Source organism: Pseudochaenichthys georgianus, chromosome 15 (genome assembly GCF_902827115.2).
Source record: "Pseudochaenichthys georgianus chromosome 15, fPseGeo1.2, whole genome shotgun sequence".
Taxonomy (NCBI): Eukaryota; Metazoa; Chordata; class Actinopteri; order Perciformes; family Channichthyidae; genus Pseudochaenichthys; species Pseudochaenichthys georgianus.
This window is the reverse complement of record NC_047517.1, coordinates 23,938,461-23,958,901: the sequence shown is the minus strand read 5'-3', so window position 1 is coordinate 23,958,901 and position 20,441 is coordinate 23,938,461. Positions and strand designations below refer to the sequence as shown.

The 20,441-nt window shown below is 42.8% G+C and overlaps 1 protein-coding gene across 3 annotated transcripts in view; it reads right to left on the bottom strand.

The window, feature by feature from the left end:
• Nucleotides 1-4,123: 4,123 nt before the first annotated feature.
• Nucleotides 4,124-20,441, bottom strand: part of slit1a (slit homolog 1a (Drosophila)) — an 87,285-nt gene continuing 70,967 nt past the window's right edge. For 2 of the 3 annotated variants that reach the window (XM_034100525.2, XM_034100526.2), the window contains 21 exons: nt 19,558-19,632; nt 19,335-19,478; nt 19,079-19,222; nt 18,826-18,992; nt 17,972-18,107; nt 16,162-16,230; nt 16,008-16,079; nt 15,825-15,896; nt 11,831-11,902; nt 9,975-10,138; nt 9,760-9,884; nt 9,552-9,649; nt 9,332-9,471; nt 8,716-8,809; nt 8,470-8,607; nt 8,167-8,395; nt 7,927-8,057; nt 7,662-7,816; nt 6,459-6,747; nt 5,877-6,088; nt 4,124-4,591 (listed from right to left, as the gene is read on the bottom strand). In XM_034100525.2, coding sequence (XP_033956416.1) covers nt 4,353-4,591; nt 5,877-6,088; nt 6,459-6,747; nt 7,662-7,816; nt 7,927-8,057; nt 8,167-8,395; nt 8,470-8,607; nt 8,716-8,809; nt 9,332-9,471; nt 9,552-9,649; nt 9,760-9,884; nt 9,975-10,138; nt 11,831-11,902; nt 15,825-15,896; nt 16,008-16,079; nt 16,162-16,230; nt 17,972-18,107; nt 18,826-18,992; nt 19,079-19,222; nt 19,335-19,478; nt 19,558-19,632 — 2,965 coding nt within the window. In that variant the 3' untranslated portion in view covers nt 4,124-4,352. Of the gene's footprint in view, nt 4,592-5,876; nt 6,089-6,458; nt 6,748-7,622; nt 7,817-7,926; nt 8,058-8,166; nt 8,396-8,469; nt 8,608-8,715; nt 8,810-9,331; nt 9,472-9,551; nt 9,650-9,759; nt 9,885-9,974; nt 10,139-11,830; nt 11,903-15,824; nt 15,897-16,007; nt 16,080-16,161; nt 16,231-17,971; nt 18,108-18,825; nt 18,993-19,078; nt 19,223-19,334; nt 19,479-19,557; nt 19,633-20,441 lie in introns of all 3 variants that reach the window. The other variant, XM_034100524.2, reaches the window with a different exon arrangement.

The window sequence follows — 20,441 nt, the reverse complement described above, 5'->3', positions numbered from 1 at the left end:
CATTATGACCAGTTAACACCCTGCCACTCCAATATTCATCACCCTTTATGACAACTAGGCGGAGGCATCAGTGCTCCTGAAGGACTTAGCAGTTTTTCATCTTCGTTAAATCACTTGTGGTAGCTAATGAAGGCATTGCACACTGCGGTGCCCTGCCATACGGCTCAGGGGCAGAGTCCTGAACACCACAGGAAGCTCCCACTGTGGGACAGATTGGTTAACAGTTAGCCTCCGTCACTTCAGGCCCTGCAGAAAACTGAGGGAACAACATCACACCAAAATGACGTTAGGAAATGTGTACTTAATATATATTTGAAACAGTGAAATCCAAAGTTTCTATATCCAACAGAAGCAAAACCTTTTATTTTAAACACTTAATAAAGACTATTTTTCTCTTCTTATTACTTATGGTCGACGAACTGAGCCTGTGAGTGTATCTGAACTAAGCCGAGCTGTTGGATGTTATCATCTCGGCAAGACACTTGTCCACTGGTAGCCCTTCAGGCAGAGCCCCACTGAGACAGATACTCGTGCTATGTGAAGCCACTAAGCTACACTGTCACTGCTGAGGTCAGGGTGCGTCCACTTAAGGCTGTGACTGTTCAGTGACCCTTTGTGGGTCTCTTTCTCGAACCTACAGTGAGCCCATGTACAGATATTTCATTCCCCATTAATAGAATTCTCTGTAAATCAAGCCTCTTTAATTGGTTAGATATATTAAGGATTTAAAGTTTTGGACTGTGATACCTCTGACAAGTGGATAGAAAAAACAGTACATTTCATTAAAAAGAGTCCTGCTTGTATATTGCAGGTATATTGTAAGTGATCTGCAATCCCTTTTAATATATATTGACGTTTGTATGCCTTTTTTTAATAATAAACTATATTATGACATCATTTTTTATATTTAGATGACATACGACTTTTCTTTACATTTAAATATTTTACTATATCTTTGCAATTTTTATGAGCAACTTTTGTACGACTATTCACGAAATGTCTATGATCAACTAAATTATGAAATTTTTCATACATTTTTTGTGACATACCATACCATACTATGACACTTTAATGGCATACAACTCTGTGATACTTTGACATTTAAATGGAATGCTTGGCATTTTTCGTGACACAACAAACCATCTTTGCTGTTTTTTGTCAATCATTATGTAACGTCAGGCGTTATTTCAGATTTTTCTGAGCCCTATAAGGATTAATTATCTATGTTGGCTTATCAAAGTTCGTTTTTTAAATTGTGTCAAAAAACAAAGAACACATGCATTAAAACAAAAAAGACAAGACATTCTTAAAAGCACACACATTTAAGTTTAATTAATGAAAAAGAGTGGATGTTTGGTAAACATTTTGTCGGTGGCACGACATACATTCAGCAATATTGGGATTTTTTCAGCTTAATCCCACCATCTATCCTGTAACAAAAAGCAAATAGACAGAACCCAACGAGGGATATTTTTTAGTGTTTGCACCATTTCAATACAACAGAGACATCGTGTCGTTTACAATAACATATTTATGTATATAGTTCATAGGATGAAAAATATGTGTTTCTGGTATGTGACCAGAATTACATCTCAATATAGCACAAGCACCACTAAGATGTCTACCAGAAAGTTGAATGCACCAGTCCAGTATAGATCAGTGCAGAGGAAGGAAAGGAGACATGAAAAGAAAGCCACGTTCAACTAAATATGCGCCTTTACGAGGCACACAGCCTAAGAGTTACAGTGACTGTTCACAAGAATCCTTTACGAGATCTTCTATTAAAGTTATTGTACAACACTTGGATCACATCAACAGCATGTAAAACAAAGTTAACATGGGTAGCAATATGAATAGAAGCTCTGTGTGCAGCTTTTCACACTATAAAGAGACTTTAAACATTTAGATCGGCAAAATGGATGAACACAATCCAAATCTGCAGGAAGAACAATGCCTTAAGCCATCCTGATGGACTGTTACTTATTAAACAGTATGTGATTTCTATATCTTACATTGGAAACTAAATAACAGCTAAAAGTTACCACTTCATGAATAAGCATAGGTCATATTTATCTATACACATTTATACATTCAGGTATGACTGTTGTGTTCACTGTAATTGGCACCATTTATTACTTTTTTGTGTGGATAGCCAGCTAGAACCGACAAACATTGAAATGTCCAGACCTTTCTCATTTATGATCTGTCAGTAGTAGGCATGTAATGCTATTCAGACAGATCTCGAACGATGAAGCCTAACATGATCGTCGTCCTCAGAAGCATTTCATCCTTTTTTTGTGGCTTGACAGCAGCTTATGGTCAGTTGAGCTTGACTACTGAACTAAAAACACCTCTATGGCAAACATAACTCAATTGAAAATGATAGAAATACAACAGGACACTTCAACAAAATGGACATGAAAACAATCAGAAGCCTTTTAGCGTGGTATGGTAATTACAAGGTCAATTTGAGGGGGAGGTCTCTGTATCCCGGCTCGGCCCTCTCCAGCTCCTGCAGCGAATGAGGAATGTTGAGCCAGAGAGGAGGACAACACTGCTGTAACTTGCTATTAAGTGATGTTACAAATACCTTACAGATGTTTATGCTATTTCTATTCATTATTCTACCTTTTTTTCATCTTTTTGAAATGTTTTAAAATATCTGAAAGTCGGCAACATGTATGCCCTTTACTTTCTACAGAAAACGCCTTTAGATAAAATAAATAAAAACAAGCACAGACTTTCATGAATTAGATGTAATATTCACATGGAAGACAACATATACAATATTACACACATTTCTAGACCAATACTGCCTTCTATACAACAAGGCCAACCAGCTGCTGTATTTGTGGCCAATTCATGTAATTAATAACCTTGTTGGAGCGAGTGTGATCAACAAATAAAAACACCTAGGGAACCAACTGAATGCCTTTCCACCAGTCCCAAAGCTTCCAGAAACAGACTTACTCTTTAACATAGAAAAATACTATACCAAAATGAAATACAAATATATATATATTAGAATCTGTTAGGCATTTCTATATAAAGAGTTGTTGAGGAGGGTGGGGGGCAGCTAAAGGAGTTAGGTTGTATCATGAGACAAAATATAACAAAAATAAAAACATATCAATATGAGAAATTAGACAGAACAAAACAGAAATCAGAAGATGATTCTGCAAACTTTTGTTTTGTAATAACATTTATAACGATATTAAGGAGCTCTACATATTTGTTGGCAAACTCTTCTCCACACATGCAACTGTTTGCACAAGTTTAATACTGCAGGCATCGATAGGAGCAGCGTCCTGCTCTGAGGGCGTGGGATTATGCAAATCATCCTAACCCTGAGGCAATGCATGCTGGGGGATTGATAACCACTGGTCACTGCCAGCACCAGATTGGTTTGCTGTACGAACAGAATGGATAGTTTTACCACACAAGCCCTCTCACTTTTTTTTTAAGACTGTGTAAATGAATGTATGCCATGCGTGTGATGATGTACTTCAGAGAGGTGTATGTCATTTTCAGTGCTGCTAGTCAGTGCAGTCTCTATTTTTATGGAGTTTCTACATTACGGTACCTCACAGCGAACATCTGGGACGCCACCGGGCCTCGAAGCCACGACATCCGCACCGGATTATGTGCCACTCTAACCCTTCCTTTCCATTGTTCACTTCTACATGTGCATGTGTGGATGGATGACTGTTTCCTGGCAGAGAAATTGCTACACCAAACCAACCACGACCTTAACTCAACCCAAACCATATCCAGCCCAGTCCGGGTAACCCAGCCAAGCTCAACTCAAGATAGCTTTGCCAAGTCAAAGTCTCTTCTCTTCTGTCTCTCTGTGTGTCTTTCTCTGCCTTCCTTCTGCCATTCTTGGCCAGGCTGGACCCCGCTGTCCTCACTGCCTCCACGAGGTTAAGATGGTGGATGGTGGTTAGGCTGTCAGAGGCCTCACGGATGGATGGGGAATTCACACCGGTTAATTTGGGTTGGAGGGATGCTTCACTCTGAATGCAACACTTTTAAAATCTCTGGACCCCTTTGGAACAATGTTGCAGATACAATGGTTCTGTTGCCGTTGTTGTCACATCTACATTGTCGCTCATGATGTTGATTTCTCTGTGTTACTGTAGGTCACACACCCTTGTAAGGGGAGGAAATGTCCTATTTTACAAACATTGTTGTCCATAATATATAGATAGAGGTTTTATATATATTCTTTATACTCTCTTTCTTTCCCTCCCTCTCTTTCCTCCAGTCCTCTCTCTTCCTACTTCTATCCCTTCTTTCTCTCTTTCTATCTTCTGCTCGACGGCAGCGGCAGGAAATGTGAGTGAATGGTGCTACATGCAGCCACTGCAGCCGCACTTGATGGTCTTTTCCACTTCCTCGCTGAAGGAGGTTCCATCGCTGCATTCAAAGGTGTATTTCCGGCGTTTCATTCGTTGGCTGGTGCAGCAGGCCCCGGTGTCGCACGCTCCGGAGCACTCCACCCAAGAGACCATGCGTGTCGTCTGGCAGATGGCGTAGCCTCGCTGGACCTGGTAGAAGTCTCGCACAGGCTCCCCTCGGCATTCAGTCTCTGGAAACAGGAAGAACAGTCACAGACATTAGTATGTTATCAGAGTATACACAGGAATACTGAAGTAAAATAAAGAAATTCCTTGATCTTTTAAAGGTCACCTTGTAACGGAGGTGATCTCTGGGGCCGTAGATCACGGTCTCCGTTACGTATTATATAGCTTCACTATTGGCGAAGCATATTCATTTGTTCCACGGTAAAACATTTCACAGGAAGCATTTGATTTATAAAAGATGACAAGAGCTTGTGTGGCGTTCAAACCCGTTTATTGAACGGTTGACGTCAGTATGAGAAACACATATTAATCCTTAATGTCGGGGGGATAGTGCTGGAGACAGTCATATGGATGATTGATGCTGTTAAATGAGTCTGTTAATCATGTGCCCATGATTAATAAATGCCCACACCGGGTTGTATTTGGACGTTCGGCCTCTGCCTCTGGTCGGGCCGCTCATTTGTCAGCTTCACACATGTATTATGCAAAATGCACTTTTGTACGTCTTTTATACATATGTGTCCCCGTTGTGTCAGAAGACTCACAAAGTGCCAGAAAATACAACCCTCTCTCTTTTCCTCCTTACCCACATCTCTAAAAACGGGGGTACAATGGAGCTGATCCAGATTTGCTGCTGTCATGACGACATTACTAAAATGTGGGCTGGCTTTGCGCCCTTGGCCCTATCAGAAACGTCACTAGCAGAAACAATGCGCAACGTGTTTTGGAAGTAATATTGTCTGTGTTGTAATGATCACTAATTAGTTAATTAACATAATTCACCCATGAAACTACAGGTTGGGGGTATTGTTTCCGCACGGACATATATGTTGTTGACTGTACTTATTGTGTGCCCTGAGGCTCCTTGCTTCTTCCTTTTTGCTTCCCGGGCTTCAAGCCGGCAACATGTGCTTTAGTTTTCTGCTGCTCAATAAAGCCAACTTTGCACCTTCGACTTCCTTCTCGCGGCACTACAGTGTTTACATTAGCAAGCATCGCTAACAATCAGAGTTAACTTGTACTGGAAAGAGCATGAAGAAGCCAGATGTAAAAGGAACTCACCTTGTGGTAAACCCCCCTTTTGTAACAGGGCTGAAATAGAGGGGTATGAGGCATGTCTACAATGGGTGATCTGTTTGGTATTTTGAGCAAAACACTTCAGAGACGTGTTTTGTATAGATATGGATGGCCCTATAATATATTGTTCAAATATAGCATAATAGATTACCTTTAAAATAATATATTAGCTTTGCCCATTTCACATCATTCACGTACAGAATGACAACCCACCTGCATCACAGAGTTCCCCGGTGTAGCCACTCTCACAGTGGCAGAAGGCGACTCCTGTTTCTGAGATCTGGCAGCGACCGTGTTTACAGGTCAGGCGTCGGCAGGGGTTGAACAGCTCCCCCTGCTGGTTGCACAGGGCGCCGCGGTAACCCTCCTCACACTCGCAGCGATACGACTGAGTGTCCAGTGGGATGCACTTTCCATGGACACACCTAGTAAGACAAAATAACCTTGATTATATTTCCTGCTCAGTAAAAATAACAATTGACTTATTTTTCTGGTAAAAAAACAAACAATAAGTGGTATGTTGTATGTTGATCCCTCTGATTCACCAGCTGGTTGTGGAATTGTTTAAAAGTAACCTTAGCAACAGCAGTAAAATGCCACTTATAAGTTGTTGCCTCAGTACCAACACACTTATAATGTTATGTATATACTTTTGAAACATTTAGAACATTTTGCTGATGATACTTTTACTAAAACAGGATTTTAAATCAGGAATTTTACTCGGAAGAAAGTATTTTTACATTGGTTTTATTCTAATATGTTTTACTTTAATTTCAACCCTCTTAGCTAGCTTACTTGCTGCCCTGGCAGGGGTTGAGCACCGGCTCGTCACACTGCAGCCCGCTCCAGCCCGGCTGGCAATGGCACACCGGGCCCTGAGCACCGTCAGGCTGGCAGATGCCGTGCACGCAGTAGATTTTCTTGCAGGGCTCGCAGCCGGGGACCACGCCAGGCTTCATCTGGGTCTTGGTGAAGTCCTGGAGCTCATTGTTGATGTACAGGTTCTGGATACAGCCATGGAAACTGGAGCCGTTCTGGAGCTGCCAGAGACGGAAAACGCCTGAATGTACATCCACCGGCATGCCTGGAGGAGGAGAGAGGAAAGAGAAGATGTTAAACGATGTGAAGACGTGCATACTGGGTCACCAACACAGACAACTAACACAGGGCTGGTATGAGATAATGGAGGAATGTATTTCAAACATGGGTATCCCAACAGTGTGTAAACAATTATGTCAAATCTATATGCAACTCTTTCTTTAGATTGGCTTTGATAGTTTGCATTTGCACCACAAGACACTTCATCCTTGAAACAATTGATAGCAAAAAGAAACATGGTATGGGAAAATGTCTTCTGTAGTGTTGTATGAACGAAGAACAGGACAGCACAACACAGCGCTGAAACACACTGAACGTTTTCTGAGCTAAATGTCAACCCCTAAAGCTCGGGGGCACGACAACACATTTCAGAAAGGCTTTTCTTTTTTGAATTAATCAACAAATTCTTCAAATGTCAAGAGTTGCTTAATCACGCATTACAAATAAACACAGTAACATATTGTGGAATTACATTCATGCAATAACGGAAAAGTCTGAAGTTGAGACTGTGTCTGGTAGTTCCTATGGTAATCACTAGAGGGCGTTCTTGACCCAATGTAAGAAATTAACTGTAACGGTATCACAACTATTGGATTATAAAGTGGTGTATTGTTTGTTCATGGGCATGATCTGCTATTTGAAAGTTATGTTGTATCTTGAAATGTTTTAGCTATTAATACATTATGTGACCTAGCAAACACAGTCTTGACTGAAGGTGTTGATGGAGGAGAGGGGTTGGATTTGGGTGGAGGTAGGAAAGGGGTTGAAGGGTTGTATGGTAGAGGGGAGGGGTTGGTTGCGGTGGAGACAAAGCGAGGGGGGAGGGGAGGTGATTGACAGTAGTGTAGTAGTTAAGAGTGCCTGCAGAGGAGGGAGGTGTGTTCTGGAGAGGGCCCCTACCCCCCACGTATAGAGGAGCCTCCCCGTTGAGGGGCCGCACCGCCCCAAAGCTGTCCATTGTGATAGGGAGACCCCCGTCAATGGACAGGTTCATCATCTGGTCAAAGGTCACCAACTCCACTGTGTGGAACTGGCCATCGTTGATAGTCTCAGTACTGGTAGAGGAAAACAGAGGTTTGGCATCAGATATAGTCACTAGAGATAATAACAAATACAACATCGACGTACAGTGAAAGTAACCTGCAGTGTCTAAAAGGAAACTCACCTGTAGATGGCATGTCCTGGCTGGCTGCCTGGGTCATAGCTGACTTTGACATGACCTTGGTAGAGCTCCACAGCAATATGATCATCTTCTCCATTGTACAGCAGGATGCCATTATCCTCAGCTGTTGACACCTATGCAGAGAAAATTAGCAATGGGTGTTTCAGTTACTCATGGTTCAGATAAGCAGCATCAAAACAGAAGAATCACAGACACGCTCCCACATGAACACTCTGTGGATACCTGTAAGGTGATGTTAGCTTGTGGCCAGTTCTTGAGGTCAGACAGCAGCAGGTAGGAGTCTCTGTCAATAAAGTTGACGCTGACAAGTTTCTCGCAGCGTGGCCCCCCAAACTCAGGAGGACACTGGCAGAGGGCCCGCCCACCTCGCTCAACACACTTGGCGGAGTTCTGGCAGTCAGCCAGCTCACACAGGGACAGTGGAGACTGGGCGACCTCACACAGCTGCCCACTATAGAGAGGAAGGATGACGTTAGTAAAGCAAACTATGAAGTTAAAGCATATTTGTATCGATGCTCCTCTTACTTGTATCCTTCAAGACATTCACAGGAGTATCCATTCAGCTCATCCACACACTGAGCTCCATTCTGGCAGCGATGCTCCTCACAGTCGTTGTAGTCTACACTGCAGTCGTCACCAACATAACCAGGAGAGCACACACACCTGCAACACGCAGACAATACTGCAATCAACGAAAAGCTACCCCTAGTCTTTATGTCTTTTCATATATTGCATCATCATATATTGCTGATTCTAATGGCTGGCACTTACTTGGGCCCACTGGAGGTGATGAGGCAGGTAGACTGATGTTGGCAGGGGCTTAGTCCAGGGGCACACACATCCTCCATTTCTTCACACATCTCCCCTACACAACAACACATACAATCAATAATAGACAGTGAATCAGTCATTCTTTATTTCATCACTATTAATAACAGAAAATTCTAATCCATAACGAATAGTCTTGTCATTCACGGTATGCATTCAATTATTAAACCTGCAACATTACACTTTCTATTGCTATTTGAGTTTTTTATTTTCCTTTTAAACAAAGAAACTGCAAATATATATTATTTTAATGTTTACCCTTCAAGAAGTATAACAATGTATTTCTATCTAAATAGTATGTAGTTAAAAGGCAATGTATTTAATAACATTTATTATTACTCTTCTTTAATTTCTTTATTTCATTGCTTGAGGCAAGTTGTTGTTAGCAGTAGCTTATTGTGTAGCTATGTATTATATTTAAAGAAATCTTTTTTTACTGCCAGATTTTTTTGTTTTACAAATGTTCTCTATAATAGAAAATACATTTGCTTTTTTGTACAGGTTTTTTTTCTTCTGCAATGTAGTTGCGTCTTGAACAAACTGTCCTGCCCGCACTAACCTGTGTAGTAGGGGGGACAAAAACAAGTGTAGTTGTTGATTCCATCGAGGCAGGTCGCTCCGTTCTCACAGTCGTTGTCATTGCAGTTATCAATGTTGGTTTGGCAAACGGGGCCCTCAAAGCCCAGAGGACATGTGCAACTGCAAAAAACATTCAAACTCATTACGTTATGGTCTAAAGTTTCTTCTGATGAATATATTTACAAAGCTCCCTTCCTCACCTGTATACTCCCTCGGCCTCTTCAACCACTTGGCAGGTTCCTCCGTTGGCACAGGGGTTACTCACACAGGCGTTCAGAGCTGACTCACAGTTCTTACCCTGAGACAGAACAGAGATAATGTTCATTATTACTTAGATTTACAGTATGCATACTTTGGGACCTACAACACATTAAGGATGTCCACAGATGGGCATTATGTGGATTTTACCTTAAAACCTGGAGGACAGCTGCACCTGTAGACCTCCACCATGTCGCTGTGACAGATGCCTTGGTTGAGACAGGGACTGGACACACAGGGGTTACACTTGGACAGCACTGTGGTGTCCGCATCACCTGAAGGAAATGCCAGACCAATACCAATTCATTGCATGTTGATTCTAGTGCTGCTAACATTATATTTCAGTTTCCAACACAATAACCCACCTGTACATTCAAACTTCTTAGCCGGTGTAGTGAGCAGCAGTTTGCCCTCCATGCCCAGAGGACCAGCGCAGCGGGCGATGCCAGGCTCTTTATAGCTGGTCTTCACCCAGTCAGACAGCCAGCGCAGGCGACAGTCACAGTGTAAGGGGTTGGCTCCGATTGCCCTAATAAAGGAGAAAAAAGAAACGGATCAATGCTTTGATAATGTGGTTCTGCAGCAGGCAGACTATACGATCACCACGCCCCTGGAAGACCACCACACAACACAGACTGTAACAATAACACGACTATGTGCAATATATAATGTTTAGTATTTACTCTAAATACTAAACTCAGATGACTCTGCTATATACAATATACACTCTTAATATTGTCATTTACTGCTGCCTCATTACTGTTATACAGTATATTCACGTAATTAAAATTGTGGGAGGAATAACGGATTTTTTACTTATTTTTACCTCCATATGATGTTACTGTAATACACTCCATCACCAGCAGGTGCCTCTACAACCTTACACAAAACAAACCAACTCAACTTTTTGTATCATACAACTAAAACGCTGCTTCTCTAAGAATAAAACAGATTTAAAGTTTGATGCTCAATGCCAATCTGTGCCATACATTATATTGAGGTGGGCTTCTTAATAATAGGCAAAGGTGAAAACAGAAGGCACTCTTAACCACTTCTGTCATGGTGGTCGTGAATCAATGCTGCTCTGTCCTCCCGCTAGATGCACAAACACTCCTGAATCGATGCTGTTCCATTACGGTGGAACACAGGCTCATCTTTCAGGCCGCGCCAATAGCTGACACCTGACATCTGCTAACATGAAAGCTACTTGACTGTGACTGTGGATCAATGGCTGCCCTCCATCCCTCCGTTCAGCCCGTTTGAATGCAGCCTTTACTCCTGTACCGCCCTCCTACAAAATGTCTTTGTTTAGCTCTCTGCATCCTCCCTTCTTCCTCCTGACACTGATAGGTCTATTGATCAGTGTCTCTCAGGGGATGATGTGAATATGTAGGCTGGATGGCAGAGGAGGGCACACTGCAAAGATACCTCTGTGTAGTTGCACACATATCCACGAGTACATGCAAAACCACACAGCTACACACCACACACACAATTACAGACATAAATAAGCAAACCAAAACAAACACTAAGGTCCACGGACCATGGAGAATCTGTCTGTGCATGTGTGTGTGTGTGTGTGTGTGTGTGTGTGTGTGTGTGTGTGTGTGTGTGTGTGTGTGTGTGTGTGTGTGTGTGTGTGTGTGTGTGTGTGTGTGTGTGTGTGTGTGTGTGTTTCAGAGATGTCACAGGGAGATGAGACAGTACAGGGGTCTGTGTGTTTCTTTAACCACAGGACTGCGGCTGATGAAGGGAGGGTCTGGCTCATGTGAAGCCCACCAAAGAGGACTACAGACAGACTACTGTGAGCCACGCTCCCCGGCTGTCTGACCAGACCCCCTCTGTGCCCGTAACTCTGTGTGTATGTGTGTGTGTGTGTGTGTGTGTGTGTGTGTGTGTGTGTGTGTGTGTGTGTGTGTGTGTGTGTGCGTATGTGTGTGCGTTGTGCGTGCGTGCGTGTGTGTGTGTGTGTACATGTATGTAGACTTCACAAACTCAGTGGTAAGCAGAAATGGTATCATATAAGCCAGCTTTGGGGCATGCAGTTTTGTTTGTGTGTGTGTGTGCGTGTGTGTGTGTGTGTGTGTGTGTGTGTGTGTGTGTGTGTGTGTGTGTGTGTGTGTGTGTGTGTGTGTGTGTGTGTGTGTGTGTGTGTGTGTGTGTGTGTGTGTGTGTGTGTGTGTGTGTGTGTGTGTGTGTGTGTGTGTGTATGGCTACTTACAAGTGTGAAAGTGAGGCCACATCGTTAAAGATGCCATCAGGAAGCTCGGAGATTTCGTTGCCATGGAGAGACCTGGAGGGCAATGGAGGAAAGAGACGACAAAAAAGAGATAATTTAAGACCATGAACAAGTTTTATCAAAGGAAACATAAATGCTTTTTGTGCAACTTTTGGATTGCAGTATCAGTTCGACAGATAACTATTAAATCAAAATAACTATTTTTGTAATAAATGTATCACCAAATCAATTTTCGATTTCAGGTTTCTGAATTTCTGCTGGTTTTGTTCTACGATTCAATATTAACATCTTTGGGTTTATGAACTGTTTGGTCAGTCATTGGAATGTTTTAACTCTGGAAAATGTAATGTTTGAGACTGTGATTGTCTATTTTACAATTTTCTGACACATTATGGACATTAATTGGCATATTTAATGGTAATGAATACAGGTTAGTTGCAACCCAACCACATACTGTACTTTGCTTTGGGACAACTAAACAGCACTGAGAATAACAGGAAATACTGTCAGTGTTGTATTGGGTATGTATTTCTGGTTGAGCCTTGTGCAGCTAGCAAATATGTGAAGCTCTGTGCGTCTGTGAAAGACTGGTGTCAAGTATCCATGTATGTCTGGCTGGCAGGGCCAACACACTCCACAGAAGAAGGGGGGGTAACAAAGTTGCACCACACGCAGAAACTAAAAAACATTTGTGTATACAGAATTACACATATTTATGTGCTTGTGTAGATGGGCTCATGCAACCATAGTAATATATGAGTGTATATAAACAATTGTGTATATACTGTTGCTCTGCTCTGACTTCTATGGCGGGTGACAAGCCAACATGTCTTAATGGCTAAATGACTGATGGCTGCTGTAATCCGCAGGGTCATTACCACCTCCAACCCTCAGCTGACCACACGCTAATGTTACCACAGCTCAGTCTGCAGCACCAACACATGGCACATCTGATGAGGAAAAGGGATGTATAAACAGACATTGAAAACCCTACTTCCTTCTTTGTTTGATCTGTGAATTACCACTAAGCTGTGGACGAGTCAGGGGAAAGGATACAGAGGGGGGGTAGCTGGTCAGCGTAAAGATGCAGAGCCGTGCTCGAATACGAAAAGGAAAACATACAATGTAACCGTCTGAGACAACAAGTTAATTGGCCTGTGTGCAGGGGAGCATGCTTATTAGTGTAGAGAGAGCAGTTGGGTTGTGGTAGGATACTGAGGGCATGGAGCCAGCTGCAGTGTGCCAGCTAGGCACAGATCTCATGGGAGAAAGGAGCCATGGAGTCTCCAGGAAGAAACCTGATCCTCTCCCCTGCATTCTCTTTTTTTATTTAATTTCTACAGCTGTAAATCATTACATCATTCCATCTTACCTATGTCTTCATCTATTTCTAATCTTGCATTTTATAAGCATGGGATTGCAATGGATGTTTCTGCAGCTCACAAGACGTTCTGTACAGTCAGTGTGCTCAGGCTATCCAACTGTTCAAAATGTGCACACAGGCTTGTTCACCTGCAACCAGTTAATGCTGTTTCTGTGATTCTGTGAGTCCTCTGAGCCGAGTCTTTTGAAGATCATGTGATACTGGAATTTCCTCAAAGCACTGCATCCAACCGCATTTTTCAAAAAAAATTGGATTTTATTTGGTTTGTTCCAGGCTATTACTTTCTTTTTACGTTATCACAGTCTTTCATATCACTTTCTTTTCTTACAGCTTCCCACCCAAGCCCTGGCGAGCCACGCCCTAGCGCTGTCTCAGCTCACTCACCTCACACCTAATACCCAGCAGGCCAATTAGCAGCTTATTAATCTGCAGCTCAAAAAACCACAACCATCACACACACACACACACACACACACACACACACACACACACACACACACACACACACACACACACACACACACACACACACACACACACACACACACACACACACACACACACACACACACACACACACACACACACACACACACACACACACACACACACACACACACACACACACACACACACACACACACACACACACACACCAAACCACATTACCACACCCATGCCAGGCTCAGACCCCTGGTCTGTTTGAAGCCCTGAGCGTTAATGATTCTTCTCCTCTTTACTGCTCTGTAAAGCCAGAGGGGCAGCTTTATAAAGCCTTTGGCACCTCAGTGTGTGTGAGTACGCACAAGTGTGTCCCGCTTGTAGGCTTTGGCATCTCACTGTGGTTTTCTATGAAGCTTCCAACTTTGAACTTTGAACTGGGTTGAAACCATTAAATGGAGCTCATTGTCGCTTTAGCTTCATTGGACCCACACAGCCTTGTTGTAAAAAAAAAAAAAGCATGGCACCAATTCACATTTAATGGGAGTCTTATGATTGATCACTCCAGCAGTAAAGACATCAAAGTTTCATGTGGACTCCCGTCTGACTGAGACAATAAGGTAGCCCAGACAGTCTGTGCGAGCTTTTATATAATTCTGAGCCTGTGTGGTGTCTGTGGGGCGGATGGCGTTGAGGGGAGGGCCTCACATGGCGTCTAGCACATTTGCCTTATTTTTAAAAGTGAAGGTGGCGTGAGTGAGTAAGAGCAGAAATAACGGACGCTGCTTCATTAGAGATCAAAGCGACGCGCCTGGGCTAGCTAGGCGGCATCGGCTAATGATGACTGAGCTTCACTCTCATTCCACGCTAAAAGGGCTCTTACGCTTTGTGCCCCGTAATGATCGGGACTTTAGTCGAATCCCGCTGTAAAAAGAGGCTTTGTCAAAGCTTTGTTGTCAGTAGTAAAAAGTGTGCCTGCTATGAGCACACATGGACGGCCGATAAATCTACTCCCACACACATACTAACGGGCACCGAGCCAGTAGATGACAAACATATAAACTATGCATACACACACACATATACACACACACACACACACACACACACACACACACACACACACACACACACACACACACACACACACACACACACACACACACACACACACACACACACACACACACACACACACACACACACACACACACACACACACACACACACACACAGGCAAACATAATCTCATAAGGAGTGCTGCTAGGCCTGATCGCTGTTTCTCCCTCACAGAACTAAACTGTACATTTGAGTTAAAGTGTGAGGCATCCAGCTGCTGTATCTGCGGAGAAAGCCATGAGGTTGGTTTTGGTTTCGTCATTTATCTGTCAAACGTATTTAAATTCTACATCTCAGTTATTTAGCAGACCGATTCAACTACGGGGAGCCCATGGTCATTGAGAGGACACAATCAAAGACATCATAACTTCATAAAAGCCCGGAGGCAGAGTCAAAACCATTACGGTTAGCGGGGCAAACATTCGCTGGTAATCAATGTCAGGGTGATTTTGTACAGTAGGTTGTGGGGGCGAGTGTTTGGCCCCGCAGTGAGGCAGTGATGAGCTCGGGCATTAAGAGGTGAACAGGCAGACTGGGAAGATGTCTATATGAGGTGTGGATGGAGCAGAAGCTGCAACAGCACTGCTGCTGCCCCCATGGTTGCCGTTTAAACAGAGAAAATAGGTCAGAGGTTGTGTGAATGTGTGTCTGTGTGTGTGTGTAAATTCATAAGCTGTCATAACTGTTTAGACTGTGTTTCGGTCCTCTGGAGAGAATCAAAGATTCTCGGCATCTGCTGCACCGCCTCTGTAGTCAGTGCAAGCTGTGAAAATATCCTCTTCAATAACTCGTTTAGTCTGAATGTGAGTCTTATCTTGTTTTAGAAAGCTACTTTCAAAATAACTTCAACTGTTTCAAATAAAGATGCTGTTTTGACCATTGTCTTGAAATTATGTGACAACTTTTCAAACAATAGATATGCATTTTATACCACTGGACAGATACATTATGAATTTAAACCCAGTATTTTAAACTAATCCTAAAAACACACACAAATCGGAACGTTTTTAAAATATAACAACATAAACTCACAGCAGTCTGAGAGAGCGCAGTCCACTGAAGGACATTTTGGGGATACAACGCAGAGAGTTGTAGCTCAGGATTCTGAAAAGTAAAAATAATTACATATGAATATATATATATAAAAGTCATCTGTTTCCATCCTGCTGTCAGCACCAGGATGAAATACTAGCTCTTGGCTGAGACGGGACTTACAGAGTGGTGAGTTGGCTCATGTTCGCAAAGGACGAGTTGGTCAGGGAGCTGATCTTGTTGTTGCTCAGATCTCTGAAAGGAACATTAGAAAAACAATAATTCATCATATGGATCTGCAAAGTGAGGCAGAGGGGGCAGCAAGACAAATACTTACACCAGCTGCAGGTATTTGAAGGCAGACAGTTCCTTTGGCAAAACACTGAACTGGTTTCCATCCAGATACCTGAACACAGAGTCACAAGCAGCTCAGTATTGAGTGAGAAAATGATTCAGATATTTGTATTGTATAGGATATGTTTATTAAATGTAAGAAAGCACAATGTTGAGCAGTATTGCTGCCAGCTACCTAATTAGGGACTGCCACATTATTAGTGGCATTTTAATAAGGGATTCATATTACAAGTAAATTGGTAAAAAAAAATGTATTTAATTCTACATTTGGAAATGTTATTCTTCTTCTTGTCAGTATATTATTTTCCTTCTTTATTGAGCTTAAAGCTTTGTTGCAGGACATCACACTTTTCACAAACAACACTTTTCTATATGCTGTTGCCGCCCATTAAGGCTCATGTTGCACCAACCAGGAAATAGTTTTTCTTTAAAATCACTTTTTCATTTTTAATTTCTTGACTTTAGATTGTGTCTCATGCCTGGAGGTTAGGGTTTGTTAGCTTCCTGCATTTCTATTCCATACAAATACTGTGAAACATTCCTTTTGTCTTAAACATGAGGGAAATGCAGCTAATTTAATTCAGCACACCACGTTCTTAAGTGACTGAGGTACCACCACTTAAGTGTGTGTTTGTGCATGTGTATGTTAACATCTGATGTATTTACAAGCAACTATAGTTGACATAATGCCTGCAGGGATGCAACCACCCTGCTGACTGCCAACATGAAGTGCTACCAGAGGGCTGTCACCTTGATAGATGGCTTATTTAGGGTCCTGGTCCCTCTGAACCTAGCTGCAGGGGCTTTCTCTTGCTATTTGTGTTGACTGTTCCCTGGGTGGGAAGGCGGGGGTGGGTTGCTGGTTAGTTGGGGGGGCCTTTGGGTTTAGAGGTAATGATAGGTAATGATGGTGCAGAGGACACTTGGGATAATGATGGAGTAGCAAACTCTCCAGATGAATAGATGAAAGCCCACAACAGAAGGGCACACCTGGTCACACCTGCTGGGACAATGACAGGCCTAAAGGCTTTCACAGCGTGTGTGTGTGTGTGTGTGTGTGTGTGTGTGTGTGTGTGTGTGTGTGTGTGTGTGTGTGTGTGTGTGTGTGTGTGTGTGTGTGTGTGTGTGTGTGTGTGTGTGTGTGTGTGTGTGTGAATCACTTGAAGCAGTATTGGAAAGTTCCAGACCCTATTCCATTCCCTCCCCGTTCCATTGAAAACTGCTCATTAAAATGTCCTCTTGCTCCCCTATGCTGCTGTGGACAGGCTTTTGGCCCTTACACAAAATATGCACAAACACACACACACACACACACACACACACACACACACACACACACACACACACACACACACACACACACACACACACACACACACACACACACACACACACACACACACACACACACACACACACACACACACACACACACACACACACACACACACACACACACACACACACACACACACAGATCCTTGGCTCGGAGTGCCAGAGTGACATCAGTGCTAGCCCTGAGGGCTGCAGGGAACACAGAAGAAGAATGTCTGAGAGAATAAATGCAGGGGTTATTGACTCCTTTCCCCTCTTCCAGATGATGGGATCTGTCTTCTTTGTCTCCACTATTCTCACTAATTCTTATCTCTTTCATTCCTCCTCCCTACTTTTTTTTAATATATCGTCTCCTTTGTTTTTTTCCCAGACCAAAGCCAGACAAAGGAACAAAAATACCTGGAACTCAAACTGATAAGATATGCATGCAATTGGCATAATTATTGCCGGGGACTCACAGTTCAGTCACGTTTCTTGGGATGCCTTTGGGCAGTGTGTGGAGGTGCTTGTTACTGCAGCGGACAACAGTCTCCAGGCAAGTACATTCACTGGGACACTGGGGTCTGGGCACACAGCTTGACGACTCCTCTTGTCCTGGGAAAAAACAGAGGAGACAGAGGCGAGTCAGATACCGGACAAGAAGAGAAACGAGGAATGACCAGGAGGAAAGATGTGGAGGAGAGCAGAAAGAGAGCTGTTGTCCCTGGAAGATAAATGGTAGAAAGACAAAGCAACAGTGCCAAAACAATCCTTCTAGCTGACAATTAAAAAGGAGGAAGTGACAAATGTGAAAAGTAAGTTAGGATAGAGGGAGATGAGCCTCGCTAATGTAATATCGATTAGCCAGAGCAAAGAAAGGAAGCTGCCTGAAGCCCGAAGACAAGTCCAACATTCATTCAGGTGCAAATAGGCTGACTGGTCAATAAGGCAAACAGCTCAATAGCTCCACTCAGCTTGGCATCGACCAGCGGCTTAGGAACTGCTGAGTAGCAATCTATTCAGTAAACAAAAGAGTCACACAATAGCGGTCATTATTTAAGATGATCTCAGACACTTTAAGCAGCTCTCGGTCATGATGTATTGTGGAGCAGAGTGCAACGTTAAAATCCTCATCAGTCATACCCAGAGAGGTTAGTTTCCCACATAGCGGAGGTCGACTGCTATATTGAAGATGTGTATCTGCTTTCACAGAGACAGATTACTTCAGTTAAAGTGGGGAAGCTGCAACTAAAGTGCAGATACGGTCTGAAAAAGGACATACAGAAGAGCCTTAAATCAGAGGCAGTGTGTTGTGTGTGTTGGCACTACATACCCTCCTCACAGCGGAAGTCAGGCAGAGCCACATCCTGCAGAGGGATCTCCTTCAGGAAGGCAGGACGCTGGCAGCGAGGGTTACCGGTCACAATCTTCCTCGTCCTCAGCCAATCGCCGAGCCAGCCCAGCCGGCAGTCACAGTTGAAGGAGTTGGCCAAGAGGTTACTGGGGGAAAGTGAGCGTAAGAAGGTTTGTGAGAGCTTTGAAACATGAAATGCATGATTGGAGTTGTGTGTAAGCCAGGGTCTCACAGTGTGGAGAGAGTCTGCAGAGTGTCGAATGCTCCTGGATTGATCGTGGTCAGCTGGTTGTCGTACAGAGACAGCAGGCGGACGTTGTGCAACCCTGTGAAACTGTCATTGTGGACGCAGCTGATCTTGTTGTTCCTCAGCATCCTAAAGAGGAAAGAAGTCAAACACAGAATCATTAAACATCCAGAATAGTATCTTGACTGTAGAGGTACACCATGCTTGAGTATGTGATTGTATGTGTCGATGCATTACTCACAGCATGCGCAATCCCTCAAGGCCGCGGAACATCCCGCTCCGGACCGAGTCGATCTGATTGGCTGTGAGGTGAAGCTCATTGACGGACGACGCCCCTTCAAACGACCCATCTTCAACCTCTGTGATCTTGTTGTTGCTGAGGTTACTGTCAAGGAAGTACATTCATATTTAGATAATGACTGCTGGAAGGTAAAGTAAAAAAGTAAAATAAAAGTCCAACTTACATTTTCTTAAGCTGGGAAAGGTTCTTAAAAACTCCAGTTGCCTCCAGAGTCGTAATCTCATTGTTGTTAAGGCGGCTGGAGAGAAAAAGTTGAAAATAAATTAAAAAACAAATCCATTGAAATGTAAAGTTCTCTTCAAATATTTCTATGTCCTTCAAAACTAATTCAAAGGTTCACTCTTTACTTATTCTCCATTCTCTTCATGCTGTCTCTGCTAACTGTCGCCTTCTGCATTGATTGAATTCTTGTTTTGCTTTGGTCAAACTGGTTATTTTATCGCTCAATTTCAAACGTATTCTTTACAAAACCTTGCAGATAAAATCTGCTACAAAAAAGATTCCCTTCCTCGAGTACAATTTGCTTTGTCATACAGCCAACAGTTATCTACATGATGGATGTCATTTTAGTAAAAAGTAAATATATGATGTCCTCATAGATAGGAAAGTCAAACAGAAAGTGCACTTCAATTTCACCTAGCTCACACAACAAGCAAGGTCTCTCCTCCTTTGGGGGGGCATTAACCTGCCTGTCTCTGGAGCTGTGGTAATGTTCCTGAGCCCAACTGTGCACAAAGGGATCTTTGTCTTTGGATGAGGTTATATTTCACATAAGGTTCATAGTATTTATTCTTTATGAGCTGTTAAGTTACATCATTTTCGTTTACATCACATAATAACCGACCATTACAAAGAACCTGCTATGGAATGAATGTTTATGTATTTTATTTTTTATATACTAAAAAAGGTTTTATCCCCATAATCCGAGGATTACCACCAACAATGTAAAGAGTCTCTGATCAGACAACTATACAAGTCTACTCCAAAACTAAGCATTTGAAATAAATATCTGACGTTTGGAAGTTTCCTCTCATGGCCAAGTGGAAG